The sequence below is a fragment of the Oxyura jamaicensis genome, chromosome 2 (assembly GCF_011077185.1).
Source record: "Oxyura jamaicensis isolate SHBP4307 breed ruddy duck chromosome 2, BPBGC_Ojam_1.0, whole genome shotgun sequence".
In the NCBI taxonomy this organism is placed as follows: Eukaryota; Metazoa; Chordata; class Aves; order Anseriformes; family Anatidae; genus Oxyura; species Oxyura jamaicensis.
The window spans coordinates 89,372,937-89,399,998 of record NC_048894.1 but is presented as its reverse complement, the minus strand read 5'-3'; the positions used below and the strand labels follow the sequence as shown (position 1 = coordinate 89,399,998).

The 27,062-nt window shown below is 37.5% G+C and overlaps 1 protein-coding gene across 4 annotated transcripts in view; it reads right to left on the bottom strand.

Moving 5' to 3' along the window:
* FHOD3 (formin homology 2 domain containing 3) overlaps nucleotides 1-27,062 on the bottom strand; it is a 410,832-nt gene that overhangs the window by 26,129 nt on the left and 357,641 nt on the right. For all 4 annotated transcript variants that reach the window (XM_035317954.1, XM_035317955.1, XM_035317956.1 and 1 more), the window contains 5 exons: nucleotides 20,223-20,405; nucleotides 16,099-16,218; nucleotides 15,468-15,629; nucleotides 6,510-6,700; nucleotides 4,580-4,772 (listed from right to left, as the gene is read on the bottom strand). In XM_035317954.1, coding sequence (XP_035173845.1) covers nucleotides 4,580-4,772; nucleotides 6,510-6,700; nucleotides 15,468-15,629; nucleotides 16,099-16,218; nucleotides 20,223-20,405 — 849 coding nt within the window. The remainder of the gene's footprint in view (nucleotides 1-4,579; nucleotides 4,773-6,509; nucleotides 6,701-15,467; nucleotides 15,630-16,098; nucleotides 16,219-20,222; nucleotides 20,406-27,062) is intronic.

Sequence of the window (27,062 nt, the reverse complement as noted above, 5' to 3'; positions counted from 1 at the left end):
CAGAGTGAAACAGTTTCTCAAGTATCTGGGCTCCTTATTTCCATAATTTTCATTTAGACTGTTTATAAAGTGTAAACATACCCTAGAAATCTGATGCATCTTTTTATTTTTTATTTTTGTTAAGCAGCATTCCATCAATTCTATTCCCTTGCCCTGTGTTTCTAATATATATTTTCGACCTTATCTCCATCTCAACTGTGATTTCTGTCTGGGATTGATACATTCTGTTCCAGAAACATTCATCATTAAAAATGAAAGCCTGATTTACTTTGGCCCTCAGTTTAGTTTCAGCACAATCTCCATAAGAAGATTAGTTGTGAGAGTGCTGTGCAGCCCATTAACATTACTTTTTAAGGATATGTTTTATTCAAAGGGTGAGGGTGAGATGTCTATTTTGCTTTGGACACAGTGGCACTGACAGTAAGACAAGCAGATATTTTGCAGAGGGACCTCAGCAGGTATTTCCCTTTGCATTATGAAAAGATCCATTTGCTTTTGCTCCCCCCCCCCCCCCCCCCCCCCCCCCGGGGGGTGGGGAGTCACACCTTAAAGCAATTCCTCTGAAGGCAGCCACTGTTTACTTTTTGGCATGAATAAGAAACAGAAAGGAGAAGAATGGGAAGCAAGAGCATGTTTGTATTCTAACCCATGTTAGAATAACGTGGGTTAGAATACAAACATGTTCTATCTAATAAATAAAAGGCAGGAGGAGAGCAATTTAAGCTTAAAAATATGCAAAAGGCACTCAGGGAAAGGTACAAGAACAAAATACATACATTTCAGACTACACTCCAAACCAAAGTGTGTTATGTTTTCTTTTTTACAGTGAAAGTCTCAGTTCTTGGCCTTCCTGCCCATTTGGTCTACCTAAAAGTGATTTGCATAGGATTTACATTAAGGGCAATGTACTCCTCTCTGTTTGCCCTGCTCTTCTCTAGCTTTCAGGGCATTACCATTTCCCTTCCCCCTGCTCTGGGTGGAAGGGACTCACACCCAGAACCGCTGTGGTTTGACACCCAAAGCTACTCAGGAGGAGTGGTTCAAGGTCCCTTTCATGCTTCCATGTCTGGAGAGCCATCTGCCCCCAGTAAATCAGTACATACAGAGAACAGGACCCAAAGTAGAAAAATAAATTAATCAAACTTCTGTTTCAGGGAGGGAATCTGCTCTCACCAAGCTGCGTATGTTCTGCCTTTCCTTCTTCATTTCATCATTGAAAACACACTGAGAAATATTAATAAATTAGGAAAACTTTAACAGATGTAATATTACCAAAAAGCACTGGAACAATATTCCTATACGAAATACCTCCTGTCAGCACGAGATGCTAATTTTAAGAAAAAAAGGCTGCTCATTTCTTCTGTTATCCAATACTGGATGCTGCAGGACAATTTGCAGAGCTTCTCTCTCTCCCTCCCATTTTTCCCTTAGGCTAGCATTCGTATGTGGTGGATTTGCCATTTAAAAATATTATTTCTGTTACATAGTAATCTTGGAATTGAAACTCTTAAGTATCATAAAAAGCAGAGCTTCATAAATCTGGGAGACAGATGCTTATACTACCTACTATTATTAAAAATCATTAAAAAGCTCAGACTCGTATCTATAATTGCATTTCTTCCCTCTTTTGCCTGCTTGTTATTTTTAGCGTGCCTGAAATAAGTGACTGCTATCACTGGCTAAAGCCAGATATAAAGTTACACAGACTAGGCAATCTTCCCTGTGAAACTGTGGCAACTTACTGTTCTTCTCTTTTTCCCCTCTGCTCTGTCTCTCTCCTGCAGACAACTTTCACTGAGATTTAAACTGACAGTGCCCAGTCCATTTCAGCTATTAAAGAACACATAAACATAAAGATCTGTGGTAAAAGGCTAAAATATAGATGGAAATATTCCTCATCGTGCCTGTTTCTCAGCCCTATTCCCTGCGAGGAGTTGCTGAAGCTGATGAAAGTTCTCCATGCGAGGAGCCAGCAGACTCTCTCCATGCAAAGAGCCAACACCCCTCTGCCTTCCAAGTCTGCAGGGGGCCGAGGCATACGCGAGATGTGCCTTCCTGTCGAGGACTGGGATGGTTCTGGCTCACTCCTTTCCTGTTTTTGCTAAAATCCCTCTTCTTCTGCCTGAAAACAACCTACTATAAGGTGATGAAAAGGGGATCCCGAGGAAACTTGCAAAAGGATAGTGAAGTAAATATCAAATAATCAAATAAATAAATATCCTTCTAGGTCACCCAAGGCAGAAATTAAAATTCTGCATGACTATTCTTATTAGCACTACTTTCTACAACGAGTTTCTTTCCAATGTCACGTTTTAAAATTTCTTCCATCAGTGTTACAATTCTACCTAGTTCAACATACTGTCAGTGCGCTACTGATATACTTTCCCTTTCCAATGCATTCAAATATAAAACAGTAAGAAAATCAGAAGCAGGCACAAAGCACAGCCAACACAATGCTACAATGAAACTCCTCTTTTTCGTCTTTCTTCACACACAAGTATCTTCCATCCTGCTGACTTGGAAGGGCACTTTGAGGGAGATGTTACTGCAAAGTCAAAGGAAGCTGTGACAAACAGTGTGATGCAACTTTATTTCTGTTTTACCAGGTACTGCAATCAAACAAAATGTAAATGTAGCCATAACTACTGGGCTATAGATAAAGAGTTGTAGTTAAGTCCTGAAATAACCATATGGCCACAGGCAGAACTCTCTTCAAGAACATCTTTATAAGGGGACTTTCAAAGAATGCTTTTTTTTTCCACTCCAAATGGATTTTTTTAAAGACCATTATATAATTATTAAATAGCAGTAGGCAAAAAATGCTCCCTTTCTGTGGACCTGGAAGATTTAGGTAGAATACCAGCTGTCAGATGGCATTTCATTCTTGTCAAATCTCAACACTATCCTGAGCTGAACAAATGACATCTCCCAATAGTATTTGTTTCTGGGAGAGGCCCAACTACCTCTTTTCTTACATTTTCAGCAAACAACCATAGTCCTGGCCTTGCTTATCACTGATCTACCTATCAACCCTCACTCATCCTTTTTTTCTTGTTTTAAAGGGTCCCTTCTCTCTGCTTCCTGAATCCAGGTTCCAAGGGTCACATTTCCTTTTTCTATCACATTTCCTGCAGGGATAGGACTTAGAGAAGCTTCTCAGTCATGCCACAGCCAATTCTCCCACATAAGTAAGACAGCAACATTATGCCATATACTAGGAAAAGAGGAACTCCTTCACATCTTTGTAATGTTTGAACTAGTAAATAGTATTCAAGCTACCTCAGGTAACAAGAAAGTTAATTTGCCAGCCTCTATGGTTAACGCTATCTTTTAGGTCCTTTAGAGTATTGTAGAAAAACTGGGAAGCAATTGAATAAAATAATGTCAGTTCTCCAGTGGTAGTTTTGAAAATTTGTCTGACTATATTATATGCTTTGATTAAAATCACAGCCCCTTCCTTTACCTGAAGCTAGACCAAGAGGAAAATGTTTTGAGATAATAACACAGGTTTAACATTCACTGTAAATGGGGCACATATCCAGATTTAAAGAGGGTATTGCCAGGAAAGATCTACAAATGACTTTGAGTCAACGAATTAATAACAATCTCAGTTTATATCAATCTCAATACATACCAATTTTTCAGCTTAAGTTGCAGGACTCATAAAACTGAAATCAGCCTAGGACTCTTCATGCTAAAGGTAGGGATGGCTTCATATGCAATGATCTACTCTCATCTAATCGAGACTCCAGATTTGGATTTTGAGACAGATGGAAACTTTTATTAAGTACTGGCACTTCTTAAAACTTTATTTGGATTGAGTCAAACTACATCAACTTAAAAAAAAAAAAAGATTAAAAAGTCAAGGGGATTTTAAAGCTTACTATGCTGAGAAAATTAATCCTATTTTAATTTATTGGTATGCAGGAATACTATCAGCAAACTTTGAAGGGTAACACCTACTGTGAACATTAATGTGTCAGCTCTTTCAGAACCCCAAAGTATTCTGTTCCCATTAAATAGGCTGCTTTGTGCTTTAAAGGTAAGAAGAAAATACCCACGAGTGTGCATACATAGATATCTACACACATAATAATGTGTAAAATACTAAGATTAAAGAGTGTATATTAAAATATTCAAAGATAGAGAAAAAAACACATCTTTTTAAATTCACTTGTAACCACTTAAATGGTTACAACGGTTCATCATTTGTGATGTTCTGATGTCCTCAACTAGCATCCTAATTTTCCAGTATTTTTTTTCTTTTTATATTCTCGTCTAATTACGTACACAGTGATTCCAGTGACTACCAGAGATTCTCTGCATTGTCTGTGCAACACGGAGATGCTCTTTCTGGATGAATAATCTTGGTTTGTTCTCATTGTATAAATTAGCATGAAGAAAAATATATCCATACTCAAGGACTTGCAAGTTCTGTCTTTTAGAAGAACAGAGGCCACTATTTACAGTACAAGAATTCCCTAATAATAAGAATAAAGATTAACGACAGTTCATATAAGACATCCAGTGAAAGACTGTTTAAAAATTGGTGCTGTGGGACATATATTTTGTGACTTACATCTGTGATCATTTTCCCTCTGGTCTTGTTTCTTTCCCTGTGGTTAGCTCGTTTCTGTTTTTGCTGCAGGACTCGTTCCCTGGTGGTGCGGTATTCCAGAGCAAATTCACTAATAATTTTGCAGAACTTATTGATGTTGACTTCGCGTATTGCATAGGGAGGATGGCCCATAAATAACAAGAATGAGTGAAACCTGGAAAACAATGAGTTAATGAATGCAAAGGGGAAAAATCTTTATTAATCATTTATAGGAAAACAAAATAAAACAAAACAAAGCATTTCACTGCATCCATTTACTACTTTATTAACTCCCATGTTTTCTTTTGTGCTACAAAATTTTCACATTTTTTTTTTGCGTAACATTGCCATGGTTTATAATTAAAAACATGAAAGTCTAGTCTACGATAACTTCATCCCAGTCCATTTTCCCAGGCTGATGCAGGAGATAAGATGCTTATGGAACTCTAATCATAAATACTTTATATGATTAATACGGAATGTGAACGACCAATTTCATTTCAGTTATAGAAAAAAAATATTTATTAAGTTTCAATCCTATTTATTTGTATTAAGCAACTTCAAAGAGGCTGCTAGGATGCTGGAGAAAGTCTAGACAAGAAGAATGCAGATTTACAGGCTAGCAAACACAAGAAGAAAATAATTTCTCGTTCACAAAAATGACCATAAAATCATATTATCTTCCAAGTAATTTATTTTGGGATACTCTCAATTCACAGTTTTACTACTTCTGTGGCATTCAGAGCTTCCGCACTATTTGCAACTTTTACTACTGCTTCTATTTTGCATGATCATCAATAGCACACTGTTTAAAAATGCATATGAATCCCTTTTAACAGCATCCATATCCTCAATGATAAAAGTTTTCCCAAACCTAGAAAGATGCATTTAAACAGATACATTTTCAGAAAAGTCTACAGAAGTTCTGCAGCACTTAATAGGAAAAAGTTAGTATTTTTCTTACTCATACAATGCATCCAATAAACACAACAGTAAATTGGTGAATTCACTTCCCTTCTCCTGCAACTGGGATTTCTGCTTAATTATAGCATGAAAAAGAGATCATTATGAAAACAGAAGAAGAACTGAATTAACTTCTCAGTTGTATATCCACAAATTTGGGATCATTTGGCATGCAGATCCTAATTTTGACCAAAGTAATTTGGAAAGTCTTCAGAAGTTGGAAAATCTCTCAACATTTCGTTAATAAACTGAAGAAACAGCTAAATTAATCCGATGACTTAAACTCATATGGCTAAATCTGTGCATGTGGAAAAAAAAAAAAAAAGTTTAGCCTTTTGCAGAATTATCATGAGTAAGTACATTTCAGAACACTGCAATTAGGGCTAATTTCATTGGATGAAACTAAATCCAAGGGCAAGTCCTAAAGAAAGGAATCTTAAATCTGTCTCCTACTGTTTAGGCATAAATCTTGCAGACAGGAGTGGTGCTGCTTACAAAACCAGTTGTACAAGACTCCTTTCAGCTTCCATGTATGATAAATTTATCGTTACAACTTCAATATTTTGCCACGGCATATTCTCGTTAACCAGACAGCAAGCCAATCCCTAGAAAAAGTATTCAGTGAAGGACATAAAATATAGCAACTTAGTCACAGAGATGCTAGCTTTAAGGGGTTAGGAGTTCAAAGGCCCAATTATTGCAACATGAGAACAAATAATTGCCTGGATTATTCCTTCTTTTTATTGGAAATACGGAAACTTCCTTGAGTAAGGATATTTACTGTACAAGTGTGAATGAGAACATATGCACCATATACATCCTGGTAGATGTAATTGCTGGAATATGTACCTATACACACTTAAAAAAATCATATTTATTATGTCATAATTTATAATTTTAGCAAAGTCCATATCATCAAGAGAGTGTTGTCACCAGTATAATTCTGTACCTGTTAATTATTCTTCTATGAACAATCTTCAGGATTATGATTCTTTCTGCACAGTCCTTCAGGAACTCAGACATCTTTTGCTTTAGAGTCGGCTTCATCTCATGCTTTGCTATAGCCTTAAGGTGATCCCAGGATGCTTTGCACCTTCTTTCCATCTGACACAGGTTTTCCTGGAGTTGTTCAAAGTCAACCTTAAAAAGAGAAAATAATAGAAAACATACAACTTTAATCAAAAACACTAGGACAGTATATTTGGATATCTGAACAGCGCAACTCATGCATAAGACAGGGTCACTGTGGTGGCAGAACAATATTAATTCACATTATTAATTACTGCTAAATAATTAAGAAATGTCTCTTTCTGTTTTACTTTGTCTATTTCTCTCTGTTTATTTTGTCTTAGAGGCCTATGACCTGAAGAAAAGACAATAAAACACTGTGATGTGTTTTTTCCCTTGCTAAAATCTTCATAGCTACACCAAGCAATTGCATGACCCAATTATTTCTGTTGAGGCAACAAAAACTTTCTCTCACTTTTCCTTAATCCTTTTCTCTACTACTCATAGCTTTTTATACCACGCTTGCTGCTCACTGTAGTACCCAGCCAACACTTTGCCAATTTAGGAAGCACTTGGATATATTCCCTAGCTGTGCACTGACTTGTTAATAGATGATCTACTTCTAATCACAAAATTCATGGCCCAAGATTTTTTAAATCTCTATACAAAGGATGTGTTATTTAATGATTTCAGTACTAACTTTCATCCCTTGATATACATTATGGATTTTTTAACAAGATTATATGATGGTTTTGAAAATCCATCAACACAGTTAAAATAAATTATTGCATCCTACAGTAATGTTCATCAGGACAGAAGCCAACACATTCCACAGAAGGTGAAAGAGAGGTTCTCCTTTACTCATCAACCAAAAAAGGTTTTCAAATCGTAGTAGTCTAGAGAAGGTATTTAGGACATGTTACTAGCAACTGGACAAAATGCTTTAACTACCTTTCCACAGCACTTAAGTATATGAACACAAAAAAGGAGAAAAGTAAAATTACCCAGCATGTTCTAAAACTCTAAGAAAGGAAAAAAATAGTTTATAATACCACTTCACAGTTCAAATGAATTCAAGCAATAAAACACAGATTTAGCCGTCGGATTCCAAACACAGGAGTTTGTGATGTTATGATCCGGTACTCCAGTTAATTCCTTAATGCTAAATAAAAATCAGTGACAGAGACAGGTTTTAGTTCATTCCAGCATGAGTGACTGTGCTTGAATGGAGGTGAATTTTCCTATCTGTGCTAAAAGCTATTAATGGCTGCAAAATAAATGAGCCTTGGATACCAACTATTCCAGTTCTGGAGAGGTTTGGATTAAAATCTTTTCAGCTGAGATCAATATCTAATGTAAGTAAGTCTCAACATAATTTTTCTTCTTTCTATTTTAAGTCCAAAATTCCTGATATTGGTTCCAACATCACTTGGTTATACATCACACAGAATGAAGTTTTCAGCTGTATGCAGTACCCACTGTTGAGACCTACGCTTAATATAGCCATGAGAAGTGCATTATGATTAAAAACCTCCTGGTATTGATTGTATTTGGTCTTGCCATGATTTATAAAGTGGTGACTTTTTCCTCTTCATGAGGAAATAAAAACATCCTTTGATCCATTCTGCTATTCAAAAAAGCCCTGGAGGTAGAGCAGCTGTGGGGTTTTTGTTTTCTTTAGCATATCAACGCATATGCTTTTAAAAATAAAAATAAAAAAAGTCCCTTCCAGGTCAGTATTTTCATTGTTGATGATAAACACATTGCTGCTCTCCACAGATGGTATATCTAAAGCACACACAAGAAAAGCAGCTTTAGAGAACTACCTGCATGACATTTCAAATGCCATTTTACTCTTTTCACTGTGAATCCAAATGTGGCATGGACAATGAATAAACTTTTATTTTATTCTGAGCAGCATCAATCCGATCAGTATGTGACCAACAAGCCTCTCTATTTTATGCACATTTCTATCATAAAACAGCAGGTACTTGTATCAATGGAAAATACAAGTAAAATACAAATACTTTTGCAAAGCAATACTTTAGCCTCACATTAACAGACGGTGAAAAATTAGCACAGTGGTCCAAACCTAGATCAGTAATTGTACACAACTTTTTAAAAGCAATCACAGTGTTCAGCAATATCATTGTAATTTTCTTTTTCTTGTCATTTTAGCTATTATTGTTGTTCTGTTTGGGGTGTCTTCTAACAATGAAAGGATTACAAATACAAATACCTTATAATAGCAATAAATGATCACAGGGACATGTACTTTGTAGTTTGATTCATTTTCTGTTCATTTTTTCTTGAAGGGAAAGATGCACTAAATCTTGCCTGCAGCTGTGACTAAGAAGGAATTTAGGTGAGCTTTGCATCATGTTGCGGCTCTTGTCTGACCACCTCACAACAGGAGGTGGTCAGACAAGAACTGCTGTGGTATTATTTTGTAAGTATGCTCCGCTGAATAAAAGGAGGCAGTAATCTGAAATGGCCTTTACAGCTTTCTCCTTGTACAGCAGCATACGGATGTTGTGCCCAGCCCCCAGGATTCTGAGGAAGGTGGAAACACCTTCTTCCTCCACAACTCACTGCACACATATGCAAAAGAGATGAAGCTTGCTGGTCTTACTTACTGTTATCTTCTGCTAAAACTTCAAAAATAAATCTCTTTTTTATCTCAGGAGAAAGAAAGAGCGGTCTTAGGCTGTTATGCAAAATAAAAATGACTCTCCTTTCAGACACCAGATAATGTTTATTTTCATTTATAAATTTAGAAAAAACAACTTTTGAAATGCTTAGAGAATATATTTTGATATGTTCCTCCTTTCTCCTGATGGGCTCCTCTCCATTTACAATTGTGAGAGAACAGGTTGTGAGAGAACAGGTTGTTTTCCTTCAGAATTTCTTCATCTAGAATGTGCTCTGCACGTTTCCTTTTCCAGCTAAATCTCCTCTATTCTCTGGCCTAAGCTTGCTGCTACAGAGAGTGCAAAACTGGACTAAAATCAATGATGCTACACCTGATAACAATATTCCTCTACTTATATTCAGCCCTTGTAAAGGGTCAAAAACTTTACACCTGGATCAAAGTAAAACAAACAAACAACAAACAAATAAACAAAAGAACACAAAAGAAATAAGTGAAGGGAAACTGGTAAAGCTGAGGTTTTTGCTTGAAAAGCACTTATTTTCAAAATCACTGTAAATTATCCTAAGTTGTATTTTGAAGGCCAGTGCATAACTTGTTATGCAGCCTCAGTAACTTCGTATACGTTTTCTATTGTTTGCTACTACATTTATCATTTATTGCTACAGCTTATTTCTTTTAGTGGTGAACGAATCCAGACATTTTCTAAGCAAGACCTGATTCTCTTCATTTTTATTCTGTCCACAAAGTGCTTTAAATAGAACACCGATACCTTCCCAATGACAAATGTTGCCTTAAATTCACAATAAAATGGCAACTGTTTTATCATGGGTACTAGAAAGATGCACATAATCATAGACAAAATCTTTCTTTCTTCAAAGTTCAAGATAGTTTCTACAGTGGACCACAGACAAGCTTGAGCTGTTTATAATTTAGGGTCAGACTGTTCATTCTCACATTATTACAGGGATGAGTTCTGGCAGGGAACATGAAATCTTCCTCTTTTCCTGAGCTGGTTCAGTGCCAAAGGAAATTCTGAGAATTGCTCCTTGCAAATACACTGTCATCTGAGTGCAGCGACCTTCTGTGGCGTACATTCAAAACTCTGTCTACTCCAGTATTTCCACACTGGCTTGCTTCACTGAACGTCACAAGAATTATCCCAAGACCAACATCAGTGCAACTTGCACGCTGTTGGTCACATTGTAAGTGAAGTAGATGCCAGGTCTCAAAAACAAAGTATGAAGAAGTTTCTGTCCACACATTTCTGATTCTAGGGTAAGAGTTGGCATTCTGACAGAATAATTTTGGAAATGATTAAACCTGAATCAGTCCCCTGATTAAAAATTAAAAAACATATGTGCTTATTGAGGTACGATCAGATAAATCTATACAATACAAACCTTTCCACTACATTTTAGATCCTCAAACAATTGGCAATAAACACACCAATATGGGATCTACTTGCAAATGCTTTATGAAAGTCCACACTGTTTGGGATGAAGGGGAGTAACACCAGTAAGCAGCGATGTAGGTCACTTCTACAGCACTACTTGAGTCATTTCACCTGAAATACTGCTGAAACACCACAATGCGGTCAGGCACCTGCAAAAACTGAATTTGCTCTTTCTCAGACCAAAACTGTAAGCCTCATTTGCCACTGCAGCTCCTTCCCCCTCACCCCCGTCTGCCTCCCCCTCCTCTGCCTCCCCCCTTGCTCTGCTAACCCGTGCCCGGAGCTGGAGCAGCTGGCACTGTAAGGAATGACCCAACCTAAGAAACCTTGCACACTCGCCCCCAAGCAAGCTTCCTTCCATGGAAAACAATATGACTTTTGGCATTTGTTTGAAGAAATGTATGGAAGGCAGACTTGAGTGATAATTGCAGAGAAATATTTTCTGTCAAGTAAGGCAAGAAAAGCCCCGCTGAAGCAGAGCAGGAGGCAGGTATGAGCTACCCTACTTTTTTATTATTATTATTTTTTTCTTTTCTTTTTCCCTTCCTCAGCTTCCCAGTGTATCAAGCAGACACCAGGACAACACTTTTGCTGCAATCACCTCCTTTCTCCCTGTTGAGTCCACAGGGCAGCTGCAGACCTCCTCCTCCCCTGTGCACCTCTTAGTCTACTCCTAAATTCCTTCCTACCAGCAAGCCTTGTCCCTTGCCCTGTGCTGTTAACATTTCCTGCTGCTTGCTCTTAAAGCTGCCTTCTTCTCCCTTGCCTGGTATCTGTAACAAACCATGCACCTTGCTGCAGGAGATACAAAAACAGCCAGAAATTTGGTATTTTAATTAAAAGTAAATTAAAATTGGGGGAAGGAGGACAATTCCTATATAGCTGGCCAGCTTCTGCATGCATGGGGAAAATTAGTGCTAGTGCTAGATACTAGTGCTGATGCAACCTCCCCTGCCATACTGGTGAGTAAATTGCTAGAAACAACCCTGAGTTCAACTGCAGAAATGTGGGGTCTGCTTCTGTGGTAGGTACATCAATTCTGGTTCAATACATTGGAAAAAAAATCAAATTAAAATATGTAAAAACAACAAATATGCAAGTGCTTATAAACATGGGATCCTAAACAAACAGTAGTCCTGCATGACCCTAGATGCTTTTATAAAACTATGAATACTTTTTTTGTATAATTCTATTTTTTTTTTGGTTATTTTTTCATGGGTCTCCAATTTTTGCCATTTTATGACTTCAGTCCTTCAACAAAAAGCCACAAGTGTCGCAATAACTATACCACTTTTTTTTTTTTTTTTTTTTTTCCTGCCGGCCTATCTTTTTTTTTTTTTTCTTTTTTTTCTTTTTCTTTCTCTTTTTATTTTTTGGAACTAAGGCTCAGGAAATTCTCAGATGATGTGCATATCAGGAGAAGGGGCATCTCTGTTTATCTAGAGCATGGAAATTGTTTAGCCTTTATGGCTTCTGAAAGATGTTTGTAGACAAAATGGAGCTCAAAATACAGCCTAATCCACAGTGAAATATTAGTTCTCCTTTCCTGTCAGCCTTTCTAAACCAAGATTTCGCCTACTCTGTGAACATTCCCTTGAAGAGGGCAGCTTGGATGGCTTCCATATCCTAACTCCTTGATTTGTGGCAGCTAAGATCAAGTGGGAATAGAGCTTGTTACAGTAATCCATCAGTGGTATAACACATGTAGGAACATCCCAAGAAGGGAGACCTTGGGCGTCACGCAGAAGGTTAAGGCTATAATTTCTCTTAATGTGATTTTGTCTGGCCTTTTCAGAATTTCATCCGCTTTGGGCAGGGCCACTAGAGCAGCAAACCACAGACTGAAAGACTTTGCTCCATTTTGCATGCCCTTAGACCTAAACATTTTTTAAAAGTGACAGCATTGGGTTAAGCTTCTTCCTTTCTCTAAGGTCTGAAAAATAGAAATAGAAGATTCACTTGAGAGTACACAGTATATAGTGGCGTGGAGTTTAGGAAATGACCGCTCTCTTTTGTGGCAATTTTCATTTTTGTGATTAATTTGTGTAAAAAAAGTGAAATAACTTCTAACAAAAAGAGGAAGCAAGAAAGGAGAAACTAATATGCCTAAGTGTTCAGATATGAAGAACCACTCAACAAAACAAACAAAAAAATAAAAAAATCAGAACATGAGAAACCAGCCTTAATGAAGGCAATAAAACAGAGCATAAACACAGGCTGTACAAGAGGAAAAACAGCAGAGCAGAGACAGAATCCAAAGAGCAAATACCTAAGGACAGAAAACAAAACCCACAAACTATCTTTATGGTATCTAAAAAAAGAAAAATATGTCAGAGGTCCTGGGTCACTGGGGATGAGAGAAACTGAGGAAGACAAGAGTTAGGGAAGGGAAGCAAGATGACTTCTTTTTCTCCAACTTCACCACTGAGAGCGTCAGGGAGAAAACTATTCTGGCATTTGTTTTTATTTTCTGTATTTTGTTAGTAGACATGAACAAATAGCAAGTATTCAAATGAAGAGACAAATGTGTTGGAGGAGGATGTTAGCTTAAAAAGCAGTAAACAACCAGAAAACAAGGATCCTAAAAGCAATTAAAATAAAGCAGTTGAGACACAGGCTAAAATGAGTGTGCTTTCACTATACTTAATAACTTGGAGAATCAGAGGATAGCAAAACTTTCACCTATCTTTGACAAAAGCAGCAAGGATGATTCAGAGGACCGTAGAGCTTCAAGCTTTATTACTATACCTATTACCTGGCTGAAAGAATAAATAAAAATAGGAAAATAAAACATCAAAGAAATCACTAGATTCTGAATATGTTTATAAAATAGCGAACAGATGAGAGCAAGGAACAAAAATTAGACTTTCAAAATCTTTACAAGAAGCCTCATGGGAGGCAACTTATGAAGTGTGAGGCTGAAAGCAAAATAAAAGAGGTTATACATATTGATTGTCATCTGGTGACAGGGTTAACAGCAGGTGGCTTGTGGTTTCTACTACATATTTAAAAACTATTTGGAAACAAGGAAGCATGCTGGGAGGGTAAAATCTACAGATGGCAAGAAATTAACTCAGATTAGCCCTGTCTTCAGAGGGCTATTAGGGATTTAAGAGATAAGCAGTCAGTCTGCTTCAGCAGATCATGGTCATTACTTTAGATTGCAATGAAGTGCACTTTGCAGGAAGTAACTTGGAGTAACTCCGTGTCTGGCTGGGTTCTAAATTGCCAGATCAACTCAGAAGATTGCCTGGATGTCCCTGTGAGTAGTCCAAAGATGACTGGTGTCAGAAGGACAGCAACAGTCAAAAAACACAGAATCTTAGGATGTCTAACAAAAAACAGCATAAACAGAATGGGCAAACACAGTAAGCATGTAATATTTATACAAAGAGGTTAGAATGCTGTGTTTACTATTATTTAACATATGCCAGAAGAGAAGATGGAGAAAAAAAGTATGGAAATGTGTGTCTAAAAAAGACGTAGAAGGATTATTTGAAACAGAGGCAAGGACCTGAGCAGCCTGGCTTAATTTGGCAATTCAGTGAACAGAGTGATGGACCAGATGACCTTCAGAGGTCCTTTCCAACCTAAGTAATTCTAGGATTTTATGAAATAGAGAGATAAAACAAGTTTCTACTGTTCAATATATTCAAGAGAGCAAATCCTGAAACTGGAAAATGCAACAGCAGACAAAATTAGATTATGAAACTCATTGTCACAAGAACTTTTCTAGGAGCCAAAACAAGATTGTATTTTTGAAGTAAAAAAAAAAAAAAGAAAAAAAAAGAAAAAAAAAGATTACGCATTTTTTTCCCCTCAAAGTATCAAAACAACGTGTTTTTTGGAAAAGTAATCATTCCTCCATTTGATGCATATAATGAGTATTATGACTCATGAAAAAAAGATTTTCTAGGGGAGATCTTCCTCCTCCTTCAAAGCTTCTTGTGCTCTCCTCTCAAGCAGCTGATATCAGCCACTGTCCAAACCAAGACACTGGACTAGATGGGAATTATAAACCAGAATGTTCATGTTGGTTATCTCCTGATGATGTTCTGTCAAGTTTATTCCATTAATGAGTAATACATTGTTTTTAAGAGTCATCCATGAAATTTCACACACTGAGAGCACCAAAAATGATGTTACAGTATTTCTATCATAAGTATTACCAATAAATACTCTGCATGCCAAATTAGGCCATTGACTAGACTTATGCATTAGTCAATGGATTACCACTTTTTTTAAAAAGAGTGGCTGCTGCAAGTTTCCTTTATTTGTTTTTATCCTTCTTAACTCCTCCTCATCAAACTTGCTGTCATAAGGAGCACAGTAAAATAATTACACAAGGTATTCCAAGGACACTTTTACTCTGGAGACAATTTTATTACCCCCAAAGAGTATTCTGTTTATTGCCTTTGAAATATGTAAAGAGATGCATCTGCCTTAAAGAAGAGATTCCTCCAAACCACAGAGCAAGTAAAAAAAATTGAAGATATTGGTAAAATAAAGTAACCATAAAATAGTTCCTAATAGTTGTATAACATGAATTATATGTATAAGTAACATTAAAGTGGCTGTCATAACATGGTGAAGAAACCATCTGGCAGACAGATATAAAGCTCAAAACACAGTGTTCTGGCATCTTTGAAATTTCATGAGGAATAATGCAACAAATCCACATTCATAACAAGCTCTGTAACCAGGGAGGAACAAATCAAAGAATAAAATTAAATCTTAAAGATTTGACTTCAGAGAGGAGCTTATAAATCTACATATTTACCCACTAGACATACCTTGGCTGACCTAGTGATGGCCCCGATCTCTGAATAAAGATCAGTGCTGTCTGGGAACTTTTCCACCACCATAGTGCAAACATGGTGCAGGAGGGACTGCTTATGCACTGTGTCCTTGACTTCTGGAACCTTCTCGAGGTAGCTCAACTCAAAAGCTTTGGCCTGTAAGAGAGAAAACAGGAAGAAAATAAAAACAAAATCCATCCCCTCCCATGCAGATTAGTAGACTAAAACGATTACCAAGTAGAGGCAGAAGGGAAAGATGAAGAATCTTGCAGAAAACGAAACTTACTGCTTTTATTTTTATTCCCTTATTGCTGAAAATTAGGCCTAAAATCACTCCTTCTACAGTGAAATGACTCATGACAAAGTTCTCCATTTTGAATGGGGAGCACCAACACTAAACTCAAGGGAGTTACACAAAGAGAACGCCTAGCTCTAAATTTCCTTCAGGTTATGCAGAAAAGGGCAAAGAGCATTCATGTAACACAAATAAAAGAAAAAGCAGGTTCTGTTTTGTAGATTATATTTCTGGTCAGAAATAAATACTGGGTTTTAACTGTCATAATGGTTTTCACTTTTGCTTTTTAAAGTAAAAAGCTCAGGGGAATTGCTGGAACACTGGGCTTACATTGGTTCCATTCAGAAAGTTCCCGATGGCTAGCAGAGTCGAAAGGATAAATCCCAAAGTTTTATTGTGCTCCAGTTGGTCCATTCCTTCTTTCAAATCTAGAAGTGGTTCTGCAACTTCCTGCCACGAGAAGAGAAACAAGAAAGTGAAGGCTGTAGTTGCCGATAGCTGCTTCCAGTTTTTATTTCTAAGGTTTAGATTAATTACTGCAAAACGTTCCTGAACTGGCATCTTGCAAAGTGTAAACTAGCCATGTGTGCTGGCTTTCTTCCATGTTCCAGCTGATAAATCACATGCAAGGACAGCAAAAAAATACATAAAATACTTTCCTAATGTTGCTTGTTCATGTATGCATTTGCCTTAATGGTCCTTGGGATTATTTTATTATTCCAAATAGGAGATATAGTATCACTGACAAGGCTGTTGCACCTGAATTAGGGACATGAACACCCCTGGTCCCAAGTAAAAAAAAAAAAAAAAAAAAAAAAAAAAAGTTAGAACTCTGGCTGAGTTGACATTCACAGCCTGACCCTGAAGCTTTCTTCAAACAATGGTCACCTCCGAGTTTTACATATCATTTTGTGCTTGTGTGACTTTAAAAATGGGAAAACAAAACCCTGAACCTAACCAAAAAAAAAAGCCAACAACAAAAACATAAAATACTGCAAATATAAAGCTTTAAAAGTGGTCCCATTTTGATCTTTTAACTTAATGCATCTTCCATCCACACACATTTTCTGAGTATAGGTATGTAAACTGATGACTTGAAAACAAATTCTCTGCCATTACCTCAGGAAGTGAACTACATCGGAGAGTTCAAAGGAAGACAGTGAGGGTAATTGAGTTGAGTGAGCTTGTTTCTGTCTTAGTGTGAGGCCCAGGGTTATTTATTTTATATGCACAGTAACAGTTCACATTGTTCCTATCTCCAATTGTCATCCAAAGCATCCCCGAGCAGCATTCTTTTCCCAAATTATTACACTTTTTATGAGCTAAGAAGCCAAAATTAAGCTGTTATTTCAGTCCAAGAGGCAAAATAACTATGAACTTCATTGTCTTGGGGAAATGCAATGGGTCATTCAAAAACTATACTGCTATTTTACCAAAAAATAAGAACACAAAGATAAAGGAAACATAGTGTTCTAGTCACTGCAGAACAACTCAGCTCTCAACTTAAGAAAACAGTATGGCAAATTTGAAATAGATTAAGAAATGGCACAGTGACTAAAGTAATTTATATATCAGAGGAGAACTGCTAAATCATCCAAGATTTTATTGAGTTAAACTAAAATCAATAAACTGCTGCACAGAATTCTTTGAATTGGTTTACAAGTCAGGACTGAGTATTTTTGTTGTTGTTGTTGTTTTGTTACATTATGGAGATGAATCACATTGCTATACATCTGCTGTAAACACAGATTTTTGAACTATTATACCTGCATCAATTTGCAAACTGTTTAAAAATCTTTCCTAGAAGGATGACTTAAAATATTCTGAGGATAGATAAAAAGGTAGCATAAAAGGCTTCCAGGCAGGCCATACTGTAGCCTTTTATTTAATTATTTACATTCAAGCTATCCATGCTTAAGCTTTCTTCCATATAGTGCACATTTATCATTACTCTCTGCTTTTGAGTTTATGGTAGCATAAAAACAAACAAAAACAAACAAAAAATCCTACAAAAAAAGTGTTCTACATACCATATTAACAAGGGAAATTCCCATTGTTGCTCCTTTTAAAACTCACCTTTTACCTGGAAAAGGCAAATACATAATACAGTTGCCTCATATCCTTAGCTGTCACATAACTTTATTTACCATGTTTTTGTTTTTGACCTAGAAATTATTCTTGAATGAAATCTGAGGGCTGGTCCAGAATTTCTGGTGGTGAGACATCTGACAAAGCCAGGTAAATGCTTATGTTATTAACAAGTTTAGCTTACTGCACCTATACAAGTTCACAAGCATCCTTTATTGGGAAGGGTAAAAGCTTTGGTTAGGATGGGAATTTTGAGATGACCAAAATGTAATTTACCATATTTGTATTTAAATGAGACTGGAGTGCATAAATTATCATGTAATTTTAAATGACCAGAAAGTATCAAGACTCTACTGTACAACTTAAGAAGTTCTGCTGCATTTTAAAATTTTTCAGACAGTTTAATTATCACTCAAAGGCACAATCTTTTTGAAGTTATTTGTCTAGCACACCATCTCCAGGGAGCCTCGACTAATCTTTCGTTCAGAAGAGGAACTAAAGTCCTTTTCTTTACTAGTCAAACTTTTCTCATTTTTACACCTGCTTATCTTCATTTATGATCCTTTAAAGTTGTTAGCAATAAGGATATATTTGTCCACAATGACCTTAATAAAAAAATAAATAAATCAGATTTAGGACAATAGAACATTCTATTCCTCTTTCTAAGACTTTTAAACTCCCTTCGAGATAACGAAATTTGACAGCATCTGCATTATAAATAGTTCAGTGCAAAGAGTTAGCAGTAACACAATGTCATTGTTTATGAACAGAGCAATCAAAATACTGAAAATGAAGATTTAAAGCTGAAGCTACACCTCATCTGTATATGTAGTTAAAATACATTACCAAAAGAAAGGTGAGAAAAATTATTGTTCCAGTGACGAACTTGTAGTAGGCATAAATGTTAGATACATGTTAACATTTCAGAACGTTATACATATCATCAAACAGACAGTTTGGAAAGGGTTTTCCTTTTTCAATTTCACCTGCATATACTTCAATCCAAAATAATGCATTGATTTGATCAAGTGTCACAGCTTACAGTGAAAGCTGCAAGTGTGCTGTAACTGCCTATAAAGTGCAGAGAAAGAGAATTTCCTTAGCTTTTAGCAGTGTTTCAAATGTTTCAGAGAGCAAACTAGAAATAAGCATAGACATAGATTAACAGCTACTGCTAACTCAGATCACATGAAGAGAACAATTTAGCCTTGTGGTAACTTCAAAGCAGGATAAACAGCTACACCAGAGGAGAAAAAACAGCAACAAATATTCAGACCAGATACATATATTTTATGTTTTAAGAGGCAGAAGTGTAAATATCTAAGATTAAAGTCACATTTAAGAAAAATGAATATTAACTTGATAGCATTTCCTAAAATCTAAAAAAAATGAAGCAGAGGCTGAATAATCTTGACAATACCATCTGGAAATCAAACCATTGTTGTTATAGCTTTTTAAATATCTGTGGCTAGATAAGCATAAGACATTTTTAGAGAAGCATGTCCCACTTCTCAGAATCCATCATACAGTATTATATATATATTATATATACATAAGCACACAGATATAAATATAAAAATAATATACATAGGAGAGTGCTGCCTGAAGAACCCAGAGCAACACACAGGGTATGCACCAGAAGTGCAGCAGAAGAGAGTTCCCGTACTGAAATTCCTGAAAGAGATTTTGAAAGTCAGTAGGTAGCTGAAATTGCCTTCACGGTTTGATTCTGTTTCATCTATTCACCAAAATCGCATGCTGTCATTTTGAAAATTTTGTATGTGATTTGTCATACATGATACAACCTGACTATAGCATTCTCTGAATAAACGCTGTTTATGAAAAAGGTGGTGGCAGTCAACTGTGACCAAACTGAAAAGAACATCCCTGAAGGATGATCCTATCTTTTGCTTATAATTTTGTAAGAGAGCTATAAACAGAAATAACTTTAATGGATAGTGTTTTTCTTAGTTCAAATGGATGTAAGATCAATATTCTCATTTTACGATGTATGAGTGAATCCTGTAGTCCTCATTCAACTTTTATCCAAGGAAAAATTCTTACTGCTCTGAAGTTATAGATTTCCTGAATAACATCTGCAGCAGCTGTGGTAAGGAATTAGCCCTCTTCTTTGTTCCAATGTCATTACTGCCTAATTAAAGGAAGGAAGACATAATCTCTAATTTTCTTTTATAGAAGAAATAGATTATGAAGATCATTTCAGCTGTTTCCTGGTCAGCCACTGAAATAAAAGTGACTTATTAACTGTTTCCACAAAATACACACTCATATAATAACAAGGACAGAGGAAGATTAAGCAAAGACTTGGAAGAGTGTCTACCTCAGCCTCCCCATGTTTGCCTCACCTTTTCCACTATCTCATAGTCCATCTTGAAAGCCCAGAGCTGGAGCCTGGCGGAGAGTTCGCTAATGGAGGAGAGGGTGAGAAGGAACTGCTCAGCACTGCCCAGGGGGACATCAGGGTTTGCCAGCTGTGCCTCCTGGATCTTTTGCTTCTCCTCCTCGGTTGGGATCATGGTCAAAATTTTCTGCAAAGGGAGATAAAAAGCAATAGCCAGTTGGAGGGCTGGAGGGGCTGAGATGCATGTAAGAGCTGGGCATGGGGATGCATCAGTAGCAAGGACACCACCAGGGACAAGCTTCATTTTGACTTCACCCAGGCTTGTTTGATGACAAAGTGAAGTTTTTTTATGGAGCAAAATTTTGTGGCCTGTGATTTACAGCAGGTCAGTCTAGATACTAAAGTCTCATTTAGCCTCCACATCTATGCATGTTCCAATACACCTGTAGGTATAAACAAAAAACTTGAGGACCTATTACAGCTGGAGGAAGGTTTCTGACAGCACAACTTGATGATCTGCACTAAGTGGAGTGGCACACTGTGCTTTTTGGAAGGAAGCCTGGAGAAGGCGAAAAGGCTGGTTTCTCAGAGTAGATGGGATGGATTAGATACCACTGTGTGGCACAACAGGAACTCCTGTCCCTTGCTGTTCTCACCATTTACTGTTTTTCATTTGGATTCTTTTGACTTTTATGAAACATGGAAACCATTGCAACATACTAGTGCATTCCTAAAAATGTCACCCAAAGTGAAGACAACTTCCCAGGGAACACTCATTGAATACACGGTTATGAACTGCATAACATATGGTCTTTTTCTCTTTTGATCTGAAAAGTCCAAAATATTGATGAAAAACGATCTCAGTATTTTCAGTTTCTGCTGCCAGCATGGCTCAAAACATTTATATTTTCCCTTTAATTCTTGGATTTTACATGCTTGTTTACATGTGGCAGCTTTCCTTCCCAATGGTATTGCTTCTTAGTTTTTAACATAATGAATGCATTTTAAAATGAAAAAGAAAAGCAAAACAACATAAAGGCATCAGATAAGTTGAAGTCTTTGCCCTGTTGATCAATGCCTCATTAAAACAAATCAGTAGATTTTCAGCACAACTTATGTTTATTCATCTGAGGAATGACATGTTTTTGCTGTAGCTTTCTATAATGATAAGGGCTCTTTGGGAGGTAAGGAGACCAAAATAAAAATACAGCCAAAGAGCTGTAAGACCTGCCAGTCCAAACTGCAGACTTGTTTCAGCAGTGGAGATAGCCAATTTATCAAAGTAGCACAATTGCCCCAATTGGTACCGGTATTCCAGTCCCAATTCCAGCAGCAATACTGGTATTCCAGTACCAATAATTCATCTAGCTCCTTTTACAGTGCTGCAGCTAAGTGTGGAGAACTAGGGACTTTTCTTGGTCGATCTAGCAAAGAACAAGGACTTAAGGAAGCAAATAATGTTAACAAGGGATAAGCAAACAATGCTCAATCCGTTGAACTTAGACTTATTTAATTTCAGCCACAGCATTCATATAGCTGACCATCTTCTTACACAGACTTCCACAAATACAAATAGAGAAGCAGTTCTTCCTGTTAATGTTGGTCAGAACACTGCCTTTCAGTTTAAAAGAAGGAAATCCTCCTTGCACTGCAATGTTACCCTTGCTCGCACCTATAGCTAAAGGAGACAGTGAAAGTTAAAAGTCTGGGAGCATCTACTGTAATAAGGCAAAAAATCTTTTGATCCATTCCTATTCTAAGGAAAACAGAAGAGGATGAATGTCTCTCAGTACACTTTTATTTCCCTTGTCAATGTCTATTTAGAAAATGTTCTGTTCAGATTGATAGGCTCTGTGTATTCATTTTGAGATGTGCTCTCTATCCATCCTCAGATGCTGAAATCTGCAACTGAAGTGACACCTAACACCAAACTAAAGATTTTAAGTAGCTGCTTCAGGGCACTTCTTAGTGCTCAAACAATAACCACCTAAAAAAGTTCATAAAAGAGAGACTGAACCTGAAACTCTGAAGAGGTTTTTCAAAGAGAACCTCTGAAGAAGTCAGGCCTCATAGTTCCTACTTCTCTCTGAAACAATGACAAGAAGCCAACACCCCTCCAAGTGAGCCAGAGCAGCTTGCAAATAGGATCGTATGAACACCCATACATGGTGAGTTGAGCAGTAGCCATGTGATGGATGTAAAAATGCTTCTGATGCATTTTTGAAGGCTAACACTTCAGCAGTATTTTCAATTGCCTCCTACAAATAACTAGGGCTTCTGGCAGCTACCCAGGGATCCCACAACTATTTTGTGGTGGTGCAGGGCCTATACTCCAGAGTTTTTGCACTGCTTTCGGGCATTTTAAAGAGGGCAATGAAACAGTAAGCTCTATTTCCAAAGGGACTCTCCTCCTCCTTGAGCTTTATGTAAACACCACAAGCCAGATGGATCTCACAAAAAGTATTCGAGTCCAAGTACTGCAAGTCTGCTCTGCTGCGCACTGTAGTATGTGAAAAAGGGAATGCCAAGCAAAAGAGCCTGTAGATGTGGTGCCAGCTGTCAGGCATCACCCCTGCTGCTCAAAGTGCTGCCTCGATGGAATCAGAACTGCCGTTGATGTGCTGGCAGGTCTCACCCCAGCCACAGAGCAACTGCCCCCGTAACAACTATTTACTCACCAGAGCTTTGAGTTTGCTCAGGCAAATAATTCTTATCCTGCTGGTCATCATCCTTAGTGTGCTCCTGAGCAAGCAGTAAAATGCTCTTATTCTCTATTTCCACTCTATGACTAACTTGAACCATTTGTTCAGTGCTGAAAACTGTTGAGTACACCATCTGCCAATTTATTATTACTATTTTGACTGTTTTTTTTTTTTTTTAACATCACTGACAGTAAAAGGAGCATAAAAACACAGCAGGGCAGAAGGTTACTGGCACCTGATATGACCATTACATCATAAATAGCTTTGAAGCTAATGATTAGTTCAGAAAACTCTCTCCAATGCAGCATTCTTCAAGTAGATTAAAAGAGGACTGATTATTGGTGAGCCCTATGTTTATATCCTCTCATAAGTTGACACAGAGATGTGTCATACACTTATTTAATCTCTGGGCACTCTCACACAATTACTTGGGCCAGAGACTAAAATTCTGAGAAGTGCAAAAATCTTGTAATGGAGAAAAAAAGAAAAAAACTGGTGAGCCCACTTACATGAGATTATCAATCTTAATTGTTTTGATGCTTGAACTTTTAGTGAAGGGATCAAACTGGTTATTTCCTGCACTCTGCCATCCTGATGTATGATTTCCAAAAATTTCTCAGAGGAATGCTTTACAAGGCTCACAGGGCAAAGTTCATAGGAGACTCAGGCTGTCCCCTCAGGCATTCGGGAAGAGCTGGGCACCTTGCAGGGGGGGTCACAGCAGCAACTGCCTAAAATGACCAGCAAGACAGACTCCCAGTTTGCCCGAGGACATAAAAAATGGGATGCTAGGAAGTACCTAACCAGAGACTGTTAGTAGTTTGGAGCCCCTCTGGAAATCAGGTGCTTAAGTTATCTCTTCTAAGAGATAAGGGGACTTCTCGGTGGTGATGAGGTTGCAAGGGTGGCTCAGCTCTCACATTTGATTTCAGTTGATTTTATTGGGAAAAGAGGAGCCTTAAAAAAAACTAGGATACTGAATATCTGGTTGGTTTTGGGTCCTACGCTTTCTGTGGCTAAAGGTCCACACGTTCATAAGCTACATCATCAAATACACATTAATGGATATTTCATCTAATATTTGACAAGCCTCAGCAGAAGATTCAGATCCAAAAAGGATCTTACACCTCAGCTTTTCAGACACCTATTCATGAGACACATCAGTGGTTTGCATTATTTGCAGAAGAAACCCATTACCTGCAGAAAATATGAAAGGATATACATACAAAAGAGTAGAATAGAATATCTAAAAGAATATGAAGTTCAGGATTTCACGGTTACTGAGGCTGGGTGTGCTAATTTTATCTGAACTTTTCAAAAAATGATCTAATTCTGAAAAGAGACTGTAATTAAAATGCCTTATAATGGTCTCTATAAATCAGAAGCTGACAGCCGTGGCTTCAGTCAGATTGCTCCACTTCTTCAGCTCTCTACTGAAAATACATCAGCATGCAAGTGCTGTTCACAGAAACCATAGAAAATGTTTTTGTTTTCTGTAAGGAGTGAAAGGGTAGCTTTTTCCCCATTAAATAAAGTCTGAAACTTGTTAGGGCAATGATACACTAACTGTGAAAGTACTGCCAGCAAAGCATTGTTGAGTCAATTCCCTGTGCTGTCCAGGCTTGTGAAAAAAGGTGTTTTTTTTTCAGGTCAGCTAGCATAATTTGAAACGCCCCATCAGACTTTTACAAAGCATTAACTAACCAAATTGGAAACTGCAAATACGAACATGCTGTGGTGAAAACTACCAGAACAAATTTAAATACCTTGATCATTCCTGAAAATGAATTTTGTTGTTGTGTCACTGTCTGCCTTTCTAATAGCAGGCTCTCATTTCTTACCCCCTTTTACATCTCAGAGCTACATAACCACTCCAAACACATGGCTTGAGACGTACTGAACTATTAACTTGGGCATTAAGGGCCTGACATACCTGAGAAGCTTTTTTATTTTAAATAGTTTTACTAAAAGCTATACCTACCAATGCAATACACCATTGTGCAGCATCACAAAGCTACATTGTAAAGCACAAGGCACACCACCTTCACTTCCTCACAGCATTGCTGCAATTTTACTCTGCTAAATTAATTAAACTTTTTGGTATAATTTGATTTTGATCCTTGTTCCCTTCCTGAGTAGCGTTCTGTTGGGGAACCTACTCGTTTCCTTTGCTAGAGATAAGCAAGAAGGACTGGTCTGGTGGACTATTCATGCAGTTGCCGATGAAATACTTCATTAAAATTACATGCCAGGATTTTAAGCTTGCCTTTTTGCTTAACTCAGAGAGAGCCCTCATCCATGCTAAGTAGGAAAGTCTTTGTTCTGCAGCAAAGCTCCAAGTTGTTTGAACACTATGAATGCCAAGCTTTCAAAGAAAGGAAAACACAACCACTTTGGCAAATGTAAGGTGGCAAAATTTTTTTAGTTGGTTTGACACAGTGCTTGCAGACACATATTGTACCTTCCTGTGAAAATGTGTTTCTAGCAGTGCCTGCTCTGCATACTAAACTGACTACTTCTGCCTTTCTAAGAGCATGCCCCCATTCTCAGAGCTACCAAACCCCTTCAAACACATGGGCAAAAAATACACAGCGTACTTCGGTATGAAGGGCCATAAAATACATGGAGAGTTTTCTTCTCCTTAGTTTAATTTTTTAAGTTAAGAAGCGAAGTATGCATTACTAACAACAGCTAAATGCCACGAACAAAGTAGCATTCAGCAGAATCTAGGACGGTAGCCTAAGATTTCCTGAGCTATGATCTTTATGATGCGTTGGGCTATTGCACACCTCTAGCCTGCATCCCACTGCCTCATTGCCTAACACTTGTTAGCGTTACTGTCAGCACTGCTTTAGTCCTCTGTCGTTAAAGGGATTATTAAGGTCACTTCTAAGATACCATTTAACTTCAACCCATGGAGTGGCTTCTGAATTCTTCCATTTGAAAGCTGCATGCATTTACTGTATATATTTTAAATGAAATTATGGGTTTCTGGCAGCTAATGGAAAGGCCACCCAAATGAGGGTGTGGTGGTACAATGCACTCACAGCTGCGGACACCACAGGTGGTCAGCAGATGGGCCCAGATACAAATGGCGGCACTGGAAGGGTGAGCTGTGCGGAGCAGCTGAACTTCTGTTGAGCACACCAGGGAAGGCAACAATTCAAAGGAGATGAATAATGAAGATATGTCCTTTATCAGCCCCTTTATGTTGGACTTTCTGTGTGAACACTGCCTGCAGTACTGAGGTCTAACTGGTGGCCTGTGAGTTGGAGTTGGCTGGAGTGGTACTTCTCTCCTACCCTGGAAAACTCAGTACTTCACAAAGCAGTGGTATGAGCATGGGGCTGGGTCATGGAGATGGGTAACTGGCCAGTAAGAAACTTCAGGTTACCATATTTGCCCCAAAGATGGAAATCTAACCAACTGGGCTGAAAAAGAGCAGCCTTTGTTGATTCCTATTTTTATGTCTGATTTGTCACCTTCACAGTATCTGTAAAGAATGCATGCAGTAAATAATATAGCTTTGGAAATAAATTATATTCTAGTAGGGATAAATCAGGCCATGCCTTCTAGCTAGAACAATCTTTTGCCTTGGGTATTTTTTTTGCATGTAACTGCTGGCAGCTCCAGTTCCATTCTAGCCAGCTTTTCTCATTTTCTTCTGTAGTCAGCACAGAAAAGGTGGAAAGGGGGAAATCATGAAACGCAGAGCCAAACCACTGAAAGGTGACTATGAATCAATGCAGGACGTATGCAATTCAACCACTGGTTGAGATTTGTAGTTGTGCAGATTACTCTTATTGGATAATATAAGCTTATTCAAAGAAAGAGTTGAAATGAATACAAACACAATAAAACAAAAAGAAAAACAAAACAAAACAAAAAACCAAGTGAGTAGCAGGCTTCTTTTACATTTCATAGAAGAAAAGTATTTTGATAAAACAAAAACAAACAAACAAAAAAACAATAAATGGAGCTCATCTTGGATCTCGGTAAGAATATCTGCAAAGTCAAACATGTAATGGTAAAAATTACATCATCTGTAATCTTTATACCAACTGCTTTTCTTCAAACAACAGTAACACAGAAATGCTATTTTGAGCAGAACTAGTCACTGTATTTGTTTTCCATTAGATATA